Source organism: Notechis scutatus, chromosome 2 (assembly GCF_049901735.1).
Source record: "Notechis scutatus isolate UNSWTSFEM ecotype Mainland chromosome 2, rNotScu1.2, whole genome shotgun sequence".
Classification (NCBI taxonomy): Eukaryota; Metazoa; Chordata; class Lepidosauria; order Squamata; family Elapidae; genus Notechis; species Notechis scutatus.
Window position 1 is genome coordinate 103,966,741 of NC_142010.1, and position 12,903 is coordinate 103,979,643.

The 12,903-nt window shown below is 40.6% G+C and overlaps 1 protein-coding gene across 1 annotated transcript in view; it reads right to left on the reverse strand.

The window, feature by feature from the left end:
- ARHGAP44 (Rho GTPase activating protein 44) overlaps nt 1–10,111 on the reverse strand; it is a 109,562-nt gene extending 99,451 nt beyond the window's left edge. Inside the window, exon 1 of the mRNA XM_087955672.1 lies at nt 9,486–10,111. Within this exon, the coding sequence (XP_087811798.1) occupies nt 9,486–9,538 (53 nt within the window). The 5' untranslated portion in view covers nt 9,539–10,111. The remainder of the gene's footprint in view (nt 1–9,485) is intronic.
- Between the last annotated feature and the right edge of the window lie 2,792 nt (nt 10,112–12,903).

The window sequence follows — 12,903 nt, forward strand, 5'->3', positions numbered from 1 at the left end:
ACTTTCAATGAAGAAATCCACATATCCATCATGGGACTTACACAGTCCTTGGTCCGCATCACAATAACTTCTCACCTTAGGAGCATTGATAAAACACTGCACTGCATCACCTGCTATATATTAATACTCATCAAGATTTCAAGAGGACTGTAGCGTAAGACAAAATCCACACAAAAGAGAGGATGACAGCCAAGCCAGAATCCTGCTTATTACCTTTTACAACTTAAAGGTACATTTTTCACCTCTTAGTTTATTCAGCTAAAAAAATTCAGAGTAAAGACCCAATCAGTGTAATCTCCAGCAAAGACTGAAAATGCAATGGAAACTCCATTGTTCCTTACTTTCTCCTTCTACAAGTATGTTGTAGAAAAAAAAATTCTTAGCCTTCCAAAAAGATTTATTTCTTTCTTCTTTGGAACACACCTTCCTTTTGGAAGGCTATGAAATCATTTCACTCTCTCCTCTGCTTTTACCTCCCTTATCCTTGGCCTTTTCGAGTCCACGTCGTAACCTTTTTCTCCATATTTTATAAAAGGGAAATTCTAAGGCAACAGAAAAGAAGAGGAATAACTCATTGTATTGCAATCCATGAAAAAGGGAGAAAATGATCTTGTTATAGCAATTGTTCACCTAGCAATATGAGGAATAAATGAAGATCTTTGTTAAAGCCAAAGGAACCTAGGAAAACAAGAAAATTGAAATGGAAAGAAAAGTCAGCTTCTTCTGGTGAAAAGTACTCCTCAAGAAAGAAATGTTTGTTCCACATGCATAAACTCCATTATCCACAGCTTCCTAGAAAACTGCTTACTGTATATAGTTGGCATCTAGACAACATGACAGGAAAGCTTTTCTGAGGCCAAAATGAAATGGAGGTGAGAGGGAAGAAAACTAGGGAAAATGTAATGTGTTCAATCTCATCTGACCTCAGGATCTGCTGCCACAAACGTTCCCCTATTTCTCTTGTGGTTCAATCCTTCCATCTACAAATGCAACAGAAAGATGAACACAAACCAAATGTGCTTATGAATTCAGAATCAATACATTCTAGTAACATTTAATTCAGTAGTTCTTACGCTTTTCTTTATGCAGACCACTAAAATATCACCAAAATATTTCAGAATCACCACATAAGCAAGAAATTGGCAACACATCATCTTCAGGCACCATGGGAGTAGGGAGGGATTCCTTTGAAACATCTTTCACCATATCCCCAAGTTAAATAAAACTCAACATTTACAGGGGGAAAAACATATTGTAAGATGTTGTCAATTTTTCAAGATAGATCAGATTAGGAACTCAGCATCATCTATATCAGCTCTACATTTGGTTTTTTTTTTTAACATAAATTTTATTTGGGTTTTCACAAAAACATAATACAAATAAAACATCTTTTTTTGAGAATAGCATGATCCCGGGTTATCACTTCTCCATACAAACACAAACTCAATTTCATATTCATCTTTGTGTTCTATTCCATATCTTATTACTATTTTAATATTTTCTCTATAATTTTTCCCCTCCCTTGGTTTTCTCAACTTTATTTTTAATTATCTCATATCTAAATTCAATTATATATCTTTTTCTAAATTTCAATGTCTTTCTAATCATTATATTTATACTTTTGTCTATCCTGTTTCAATTTCTTATCTTTTCTCATTAAACAAATTTTCCCCTGTAGTTACTAATTGCAGTATGACACCTTTATATCTTTTAATTTTATCTATTCAACTCTTATTTAAACTTCAATTTATGCCTTTAAAATTATAACATTCAACTTCCAGTCAAATTCTGCTTGGTACATTCTTAAAAAACACACTATGTTCATACATACATACATACACAGACACACAGACACACAGACACACACACACACACACACACACATTAAATAAAACACTCATTCCATTCCAATTCAATTCTATCATTAATATTAGTTAGAATCTTAACGTCTTTAACAATTCTTTTCAACTGAATATCATACTTCCTTGGGAACACATAAACTTTCCATAATTAATTCTTTTTTATATATATTTCTCTTCACTTATATTTTTATAAATCGTTAATAATAATTAAAATGTTCCCATTCTTTCCTAATTTCATTCTCTCATTCTCTTTATTTCATTTATTTATTAACAAACATTACACTGCATTACCATAAGTATTTTATCCATCATTTTAATCATACATTGTTTCATATTTTCTAAAATTATTTCTATTTCTAATATAACAATACTATCTTATGTATCTTTGCAGAATCCCTTTTTCAATTAAATTTTCACCCATTATCTCTAAATAGGCTTATACTTTCAATCCTTATACATTTTCTCTGTTTCTCTATATCTTGTTTCTGTCTTTTATAACTTCTTTTCCTTTCCTTCTTCCCCCTCTTCTTCTCCCTCCCCTTTTTGCCCCCTTGTCTCTCTACTTCTAATTCTCTCTTCTGTAATCCTCTCTTCTGTTGCTTCCTAATATTGTAATTATTTTTCAAACTATTCTTTTTTGGGTTGCTTTTTCAAATCTTAAACTTTTCACTCTCTTTCACCCCTTTCCCTTTTTCCCCCCACATAAAGTTACTTGATCATTAAAGATGGTTTCTTCTTTGTCCCAACCTTCGTTTGGGACCTTCTTCTTTGTCCCAACCTTTGTCCCAACAACAAGCGTTTCTTGTTGTTTCTCATAGTTCCAGATCTCCATTTCTAAAAAGTGAAATATGAAGCCAAAAGAACCTCTTCCTTCTTGTGCATCTTCTTTCTGTTTTTAAAGTTCCATTTTCAGTTCTTCTAAAAGTGATGCCATTTTAAACACTTTTAAACAACCACCGGATTGATTTTAGTCATTTAAATCCAATAGCCAACAATCAAAAAATCACCAAATAATCCAAAGCTGTTCCTTTTTGCTTCTTTTTTCCACTTTCTCTTCCTGGGGTTCTATTATTTTGTTACAAAGTTTCAGTTAGAATGTATCTTTTAGGAATCTTGTTAAGGTTTCACTATAAGTTCCTTTTAGTTCCAGGCAGTCTCCTCCATTTTTCCAGATCCCACCCTTTTATTCTTTCCTTTTCTCTCCTTTCCTGCTTTTAAAGGTTTTTGAGTATCCAAAAGTCTTTATTATCCCTTTGACATTTTATTTTCAGCTTAAATGCCTATTGATGTCAAAGTGGATTTTTGTCAATTTCTTACTTAAATCTCTTAGCTGTCAGTATAAGGAAGGGAAGGGAAAAAAAGCCAAATCCTTTCCCTTCCCTCTCTCCTTCGCTGCTTCAAAGTCTTCTTTGGGAACAATGTTATTTTTTATAGTTCAAATTCCAGGGTACCTTACGTTGTTCCTCCTGCACATTCTTTTCCAGTCAAGTTCTTCTTTGAGATGGCCATTTCTGACCGCCACTGTACCTGCCTTCGGGAAAAGGAGTAATGGCCAGCTGAGGAGGAGAGATGCGGCTCTCCTCGACCCTGCTGGCAGTCTCCCCCCTCTTTACCACCTCTACGGGATGGCTTAGCCCCGAATCCAGCTGGCTTGGGGCACTCCGGCGGCGAGCACGGATCGAAACTGTGCACAATCGCAGATTCAGTCTGTCGCCGAAGAAGCTCAAACTGGAAGTCCAGCCATACATTTGTTGCAAAGCTATAGTAACTGTATCTTGCAATTCTGAATTCACTTCCCCCTCCCTCCCTCCTTTCATCTTCATAAAAACTAGGGAGGAGCTTGTTGGAGATGTCTATACACATTACATTCCTGCTCTGGACACAGTTCTCTTTTATCTGAGCATTCTCTTACTAGCAGTTCTTCCTCCTGTATCTCTCAAGGCATTCCTTCTTTCCTCTACAGATGTTGGCGTTCCCGCCCAAAAGTTGTGACTATGACAAAATTTTGAAAGATTTAGGCAATTCTCGGTATGTTTTTTAATGATACTTTTTAATATGAATTTTACATTTTATATCTGTGGTTGTTTTATATTGTTATCATCTGCATCTATTGTTTTATCTGAATGTTGTTCACTGCTCAGAGTTGCTTTTGAAGAGATGGGAGGCTATTTGATAAATACAATTCTAAAAAAAAAAAAACACCTGTTATTGTTATCTTTGTTAGGAACCATCTGCAGTTTTATGTGTAAAACTACTAATGCTGTCATTGGGCTCTAATGCTAGAGCAATTAATAATCCCTATTGTTCTAATCTCCATACTTAGTCAGAGGGCATGAGAGGCCAAGCAGTATTGAATAAATTGGTAAGTGTATGGTCCAAAAAGCCATATAGGTCAATCTCACCATCCACTTGAGAGGTAAGCTATGATAGGGAATTTAAAAACTCCTGCTCCAAGTTATTTGCCAATGAAGAAATACAGAGATATGAAAACTAATATTTAACTGTTTCATTAGAATATCTCTTATACTTTATTATTTTCATTTTGTGCTTTCCTCCCTTCATAATTTATAAATGTGCACTACAACAGCTCTTGGCTAAAGACAAAAGGCTAGCATTAGTGTGACTCAGACTTTTCCTCTCACAGATCTTCTTTAGCTTTTCTTCTCCCTAAATGCTATCTTTCAGCCTGTAAATATAGCTCCAGCAGCTAGATACTTCACAACCTATGGCCTTAGCAACTTTTCTCTGACTCTCAGAAGGAACACAGTTCTAGGCTGGCTCAGAAGAAAACCTCAGGTTTAACAATGGCAAGTCTGATGGCCTCCAAGAAATTTGCAATGGGCTACACCAAATTATACTTCAGATCCAACCACAGAAAGCAGCAGATACCATTCAAATAGGTAGCTGGGGGAGGTGGCACCTCTTCCCTCTGTCTCCCTTCTGGAATCCCATTTAGACAAACAATAACATAAAATGGAACACAAGACAACTTGAGAAAAAAAACATAGCAATTAAAATGTCACATTGAGAAATGGTTTTAAGTCAGCAAGGGTAAGGAAAAATAGTTACACTGGACTCATCTCATTTGGGACAGCATTCCACCGCTTCCAAAGCCCCAGCCTTTCCAAGGTTCATCAGTCTCTCAAGCTGATATGGCAGGAGACATTTTTTTAAAGATCTTTGAGCCCCAAAGTATTTAGGATGGAAAAACAACAGCATCTGAATTGAACATCATATCCATTTCATAAAAGTTATCCTAAGTGGGTCCCTAGATGCAGGAACAGGACTACAGTCCCAATTACAGCCCACAGAGCCACTCACAAAACCACAGAAAGACCAAGAAAAATCAACAGGGACATAATTCTTATCTTTGAATAACACAAGTCATGGCGATCAAGCTTCTTTTGGTGCCAAATCACAAACAATGAATGGTCTAGTAGCATGCCTTAACCACCAACCAAACATTCTATAATAATACACAGGAATTCATTTTAGAAACAAGCAAAGGAAAAAGAAATCAGTTGTCAAATGTTACATCTGCAGGAGCCAAACATGATACCATTATCCATCCTTCTTGCTGTTTCTCCCCAGTATCTGACCATCCAACATATGTGCAGCCTCTGTACATGACGTTTGTTGAATCAAAGGAACCATGGTGGCACAATGGTTAGAATGCAGTACTGAAGGCTAACTCACTGCTGACTCCAGGATATGGTTGACTCAGCTTTCCATCCTTCTGAGGTTGGTAAAATGAGGACCCAGATTGTTTGGGGAAATATGCTGACACTGTAAACTGTTTAGAGAGGGTTCTTAAGCACTGTGAAGTGGTATATAAGTCTAAGTGCTACTGCTATTGCTATCAGTGCCTGTACTAGGGTAAATAGAATAAAACTTACCCAAATTCCCCAGGAGAATTTAAGCCATGACAACTTAATTCTGAATGCTTATAAAAGATAGATGTTTCAGAATATAATAGAATAACAGAAGGGATCTTGGAGATCTTCTAGTCTAACTTTCAGGAGACCTATACCATTTTAGACAAATGGTTGTTCTTCTTAAAAGCTTCCAGTGATGGAGCACTCACAACTTTTGAAGGCAAGCATTTGTATCTATATTAGCAAGCTATCATAGCACATCTAATAAGCTCTAGCCAACATAAATGTGATTTTCTAATGTGTTAACCAAAGATTTCTGGGAAATCCCACCTGCAAGAGTAAGGACCTTGTTGTCACTATACTAAACTCCTGTCATGCAGACTTTCCTAGACCAGGTTTCAAAATATGATGGAAAGAATGTAGGGCAATGCAAACTTGTCTTTTCATGGCCAAGCATCTTATTTATTTATCATGAAGAACATATAAAAACTTAAGCCACTTATAACTAGAATTACCCAGAATTTGATCTATTTCTCTCATCAACACTACCATTGCACCCTATTATACAATCTTGCCCCCTCTAACATTCTCCATTCTTTCCTGAGCATTAACTATGTGGCTTTATGGCACATCACTTGCTTTATGATACATATACATCACAAAGAGACTGAAGGGTACAAGGTTATCTACCATACATCCTACTCCATGGAAAAACAACTCTAAAACTCGTGGATTTCAGATAAGGTAACTAGGGGGCATATAGTCCCTAATGGAAGATAAGGAATTATATCTAAGAAGTAGTAGTATTCTAATAATTTATTCAAAGAAAAGCAACAGATATTTATGTGCAATAATTTCCAATCCTTCATTTGGATTATATTAATAAGCAGTTAAGATCTAAAAAGACTAGCTGGATCTGCAAAGATCTGTGTTCTCATAATAACCAAAGTGAGAAACCAAGAATCAAGGCAAGGTTCCCTGGCAATTTAGGAATTCTGTAACAAAAAAGTTTCAGGAAAGCATAATTCTGGAAATCATAGGCATTTATTTTCTTTCAAGTGCACAATTAAGAAAACAATTTCCAAACTCCATTGATTCTAAATCTATGTTATTATTTAAAAAGATCTGCACAACAGTTCTGAAACCCAGAAATAACTAAACCAAGATGCTAGGTTACATCCATTCTTTTCAAATAAGACTTTTTCTGTCTCCCCACCCACTCCAGCTTTTAAAAACACACAAGGGAGAACTAAAATACACACAGGTTCTGCAGATACTTGCATCACAACTGATTGCTGCTTATCTAAATGTACCTAAAACAGCTGCCCATTTTGAAAAGTCAGGCAAAGGCCAGGTACTGTAGAAAACCATCATATATCTGTGTCTATCACTTGATATATATGTCTTTACGTGTGTTTGTAATTAACATGAAAGTTAGAATACTGCAATTACTGTAATCTATATGTTAGAAAATTCTGTTTTATGACAGAATTCCTGAGGTTCAAGAATTGCTCTAGAGCAGGCCCTCATGGCCTTCAGGCCACATGCGTTGGCCATGCCCATACCCGGTTTAGCGAAGGGGGAAAAGTCGTGATATGTCACATGATGACACCATGACAACATGAGTTTGACACCCCTGCCCTAAACTCTAGAGGTATCTTGATTTGTAAAGCAAGCAACATGGATTAAATAGTAACATTACATGGTTCCACATATCTCTGGGTATTGTACAGTTGCCCTACTGTTCCCATCAGTCCTCTCCTTAATCAAGTCATCTCCTACCATAGTATCTAATCTAGGTCATTTGTTCAGCAAATTAGTTGCTATTATTCCTATATACCACACCTACCAACAGCAGGAGCAAAGCCTTTACGTCCTTCCACTCCCCCCCCCCCATCAAAATACACTTATGCCCTTGCTTCAATAGCTATCTGCTTTCAGAGCCAAATGACCCTTCCAGAAAGGCGAACTTAAGCAAATGGGCTGTTAAGAAGGGAAAATAAGCACAGCCCATTCTTTTGTTGCAGGGACAACATAATTCCCCTCTGGTCTGAAATGAAATGTTCATTGGGGTGCACACCGAGGAATAGCTTTAGGCACATGGATCAAAAGCTAGCTACACAGCAGGGCCATTCCTGGGATTGCAATTAAAACCAAGACTTGATGTGTGCTTAGAATCCTGAGTTTGAACCAGCTGTTAAAAAAAAAAAAAAAGGAAACATAGCAAAATGGCCATCTACATTTATCAAAGGAAGAAGGAATAAAAGCATCCTTAATCCTGCAAGCTGTGGGCAGACAGACCTGCTCCAGCAGCCCTTTGCTCTAGCTTGCAAGAAAAAGCATCCTTCATTGTCATCTGCTCAGACAAGGAATATAAAGATGGTCTCCAGCTGCTACCAGGAGGAATCAGGAATGTAAAAATGGAAGCCTATCGGTCTGATAGACTAACATGAACAAATGATGGGTTGTCCTTCTGGACAACTACATGCAAGCAAAGCGCTATGATTTTTCTGTGATTTCTGCCATTAAGACCTGTCTACAAAATTTATAGGAAGCAAAACCCAGAGAGACTGTCCGATGTATTTTTTCTTCTTCTGAGTTACATCCTCTAATCATTGCTCAGCTCCACCCTATCCTAACAGACTTCATCTTCTTCATTCCTCTTGGGTGGGAGGGCAGAGGGTTCAGATTCTGTACAGATTATAGGCTAATTCTCAGAGGTTTGGCAGGAGAAATCACACTAAGCCAAGTCCAGACTTTGGATTCAAGCCAAGCCAGCACATCAGAGCCTGCCTGGCTTTTTTCCCACCCCAGTCTAATTCTGGCAGCCACACCAGCAGCTAAAAAAGAATCTTGCAGTGCCAGTGCCCCAAAAGCAAGGTACCAATTGCTGGAAAGGGGCTCTGCGATGGCTATTTCTAAAAGTCAACCTGGCAGCTGCCCAGGAAGCAAATCAAGACTAAAACAACTCTCCTCCCCAAATCCTGCAGACTTTATCTCTGCATATTTAAAAAAAAAAAAAAAACCCAAACCCAAACAGAATTAGCATTTCATATATCCCCACCCTTTTCACAGTGATGTAAACAGTCTCATTCAATGAAATACCTGGTGACTTGACCCAACCATTTCAAGAACCACTTGGGGGAGGAGGAGAAACTATGTTACTACAAGCCAAAATTGCTTTTCTCTCCCCACAAAGGGCAACTCAGGATTGGCATCTCTAGATGTTGTAAATCAAGAGCCTACGGGTTCAGAAACTGACTAACGGGGAGCCTAGGTCAGCTAAAGGCTAAATATTCCTTTGGTTAAGAGTTTGGTTAATTGGTGTGGACTTGTCGGTAGTTGTTGACAAGCAAGCCAATGCAGGAGGCCAAAGACTGGGGCAGAAAGACTCTCTTGAATAGCTGGACCTGGCTATCCACTTGAGGCCAGTAAACAACTGGGTGCCCCAGTTGGAACATGCTATGCTGGTTAGAACAGCGGCAGCCATGACTGAGAATTGGGGGCAAGACTGTCCTTTGAGAGGAATGGATGCAAAGGAAAGGATACCCTAAAGGGAATAACTAGCAAAATCAAAGGGGAAACAAAAAGGAAGGGAGGTCATAGCAAAGTCCCCTGACCATCACGCCCCGCAGAATACTTGTCCTGCACGGACGCCCCCCTCCCCGCAGGCGCAGTGCACCAGAGGCGCTCCAAAACCGAAGCCAGGGGCATTTCTCTCCCTGCCACCCCGCTCCTGACTCCTTACCTGCCCACTGTCTGGTTGGCCAGCTGCCGCATGCGGTTGAATTGCTTCTTCATGGTTGCGCCCTTGGCCGGAGAGCGCAGCGGCCGGCAGGCCGGCAGGCAGGCAGGCGGGCAGGCGGGCGGGCGGGCGGGCGGGCGGGCTCCGGATCGAGGGAGGTGGGAGGATCGGTAAGTATCCCGGGTTGGGAGAGGCGGAGGAAGGCGGTTACATGGCCCCTTCTTCTGCAGGGTAGAAAGCGAAGGGGGACTCTAGCACTGCAGCAACGGCGGGAAAGGAGGAGGGCAGCCGCCGGCCAGCAACAGCGCAGCCTCCTGCATCCTCCCGGTGCGCAGCGGCGTCACTTTCTCTCTCTCTCTCTCTCTCTCTCTCAAGAAGCGCAGCCGCCGCGGAGCGAGCACGCCCGGTCGGCCCCGAAGCCTTTCGCGCTCGCGCCTGGCCTATACCGAGCTGCTCGTGCTGCGCTCCTATCCCGGCTCTTCCCCTCTTTCTCATCGGCGCTAGTCCGATTTTCTGCGCTTCTCTAACACCGGGCGGGGAGGGAGGGGGGAGGGAGCGTGGGGGGGGAGTAACGGCTCGCACTGCGGCTGCCCAGCCTGGGGCGCTGGGAACTGTAGTTTCTGCCCCCCCCCTCCGCTCCTTCTGTCCGCCTCTTTCTGACGTGTGATGGACGAGGGCGCTGCGGAGCACTTCGAAGCCGCTGACTCCGGCCGAGGCAAGAAAGGAAGCAATGGTGAGCATCGCTGCTACGGCGTCTGGCTGGCCGAAGAGCGGGGATTTCCGTCAAGAAGCGCAGGAAGTCTTGGATTGAGGCGAGCGTTGCCGTCGGGAAGGAATATAGCAAGTTAAGCCTTTTGGGAGCAGGGACGTCTTCACTCTCTTCTCCTTGACCCGCAAAATAGGGTGGACAGTTGCAAACAAAAAAAGTTTGGCGCTGGATGGATCCATACTTCGGGGTAATTGCCACAAGGTGGCCACAGGATTCCTTCTCTCTAGCCTTCCCCACAAAGGCTGCTTATTGTGTCGGTGGTGGCGGTGGTACCTCACATCTGGAGGTATCCTTTGGAAGGAGGTAGATGGCGTAACATCTGGGTCGCTTTTCTGAGTGATGCTGCTTATCTGGATCAACTTCGTTCGGGCTGCAGGTCTCGTTTTGGAATGGGAAATGCCCATCCGTCCTGCTAACCGTTGCTTTTTGTACATTCAAATTACTGTGTTATTATAGCCTTTCGTGTTGTGGACCACTCTGATAACCCTAAACATTCGCTGGAGCAAAGACTTAGCAAGCTCTTAGGGAATTTACTCTCCTCCCACTGCTGCCAAACCTTCCACAAGTAGAGAGCTCTAAAGGGTACAGACCAGCCCTAAAGCCCACTCAGTCCTAACACAAGCCCAAACCCACCCTCCATCCAGGGCAATTTGGTAATTTGTTTTTGGACAGAATTACATGTTGCTCATTTTCCCGTCTTCCTGCTTTCTGGCTAGGCCCCCAAACTTTCCATCTTCTCTCTCTTGGCTGGGCAACTATTCCGTGCCTACCGTCCCTGTCCTATTGTTTCTCTTATTCTTTTATTTTTCTTATATGTACCCATTTCATGTATTCACAACTATGTATACACTTATACTTATTATCTTGTAAACAATTGGCAAATCAAATAAATAAATAAATAAAAAATTCATTGGGTGATTCCCTTTGAACCACCCACATTTTCTAGCTTTTCATCCTCTACACTGGCAGCTGATGCTGGCATGATTTGCTGACATCCTCAACCATCTTCCTGTTCAGGAGTGGTTTTTCTGCTGGTGTTGGTGGGACTTCCCACTCAGAGGTGTTTTCAGGGAAGGTCATACAAATCAATAGGTGCAATTGGAGAATCAAAGCCTTCCCCCTATTAAATGCGGGCAATGCATGTAGCACATGTTAAAAAGGGATCTGCCCTACACTATTCAGATATTGATGATCCATCCTGGGGATGTCCCTGCTCCCTGCCATGCTGGTTCCAAATGCTTTTGCTATCTCTGGATAGCAAGGATCTTGTTTTGATATCTTTCATATTACCATTTAGTTCTTTTCCTCTCTTGCACCACCTTCCCTGCAAATACTGGGCTGTATGTATTTATTTACATATAATGAAAATTTATAGAGCTGCCTGCTTGTCAAAGACTCTGGGCAGCATACAAGGATTTTTTTAAAAACAGACTTTTAAATCCCTAATAATAGATGTTCATCAGAGATCAGGAATTCCGTCATCAAATCCTACCAATAAACTAGGACTGCTGCTTCATATTTTTCTTCCTGTAGAAGAAAGGCATCTAACCAGGTAGTAAAGACTTCCGTTTTATAGTTGAAGAACACTGAATTTGGACCAAGCAACAATTGATTTTGGGCAAAAAAGGCATAGAAGGAAAATGAAGCAGGAAGGAAAGTCATAATGTGAAGCCAAAAAAGTTCATGGAGCCATAGGAAGTAAATTGTCAAGGAACTGGATAAGTTCCTATAATGGTATGTTAATTGTTTCTATAAGTTGTAAAGTTTATTATTTTACAACTATTTGAACTTGTGGGCAAATGTATCGAAATGTCGATGCAAAGCACGTTTATCATATCCAACAGAAGTACGATCCTGTGTTTTTTGGGGGAGAGGGGGGAAGAGCAAGGATGGGATTCAGTTTTCTTAACAACTGGTTCTGTGGGTGTGGCCTAATTTGTGGGTGTGGCTTGGTCATGTGACTGTGGGTGTGGCTTGTATGCAAATATTATAAATATTGATGTAAATATTGATCTTTTTATAAAAAAAAGAGCAACTTTTACCCAAAAGCAGGCAAAGCAGGCAGGCAGATTGAGTTGCTCACAGAATCACAGATTCACTTAAAGATCTATCTATCTGCAATTAGCTATCTGAGTCTGTCACATAAAATTTGCTTGCAAACAAACCCATAAAATTTGCTAGCAAGCAAACTCACAAAATTAACTCACAACACACCGTGTATGTAAATATTGAATTTTTTATAATAAAAGAGCAACTTTTACCCAAAAGCAAGCAAAGCAAGCAGGCAGATTGAGTTGCTCACAGAATCACAGATTACATTAGAGATCTATCCATCTGCAATCGGCTACCTAAGTCTGCACTGAAAAGCTTCAATCCTAAGGAAGGTTCGACTCTGCTTTTAGATTAGCTAGAAAGCAAGAAATCCAAGGATTTCCTGCTTTCTAGCTAATCTATATCTCCTGGCAGAACAGAACAGCTAATGGTCGGGAGGAAAACAAAGGAAAACTAGCAACTTACCAAAACAGGCAAGTTGGATGGCTCGTATGCCAGGTAAGGAGTGAGTGGGTGGGGAGGGGGGGGCAGCCAGTGGAGCGATTTGCCGGGTCTCCAAATTGGGGACAATTGTATGTGCAGAGTTTGCAAGAAATCATC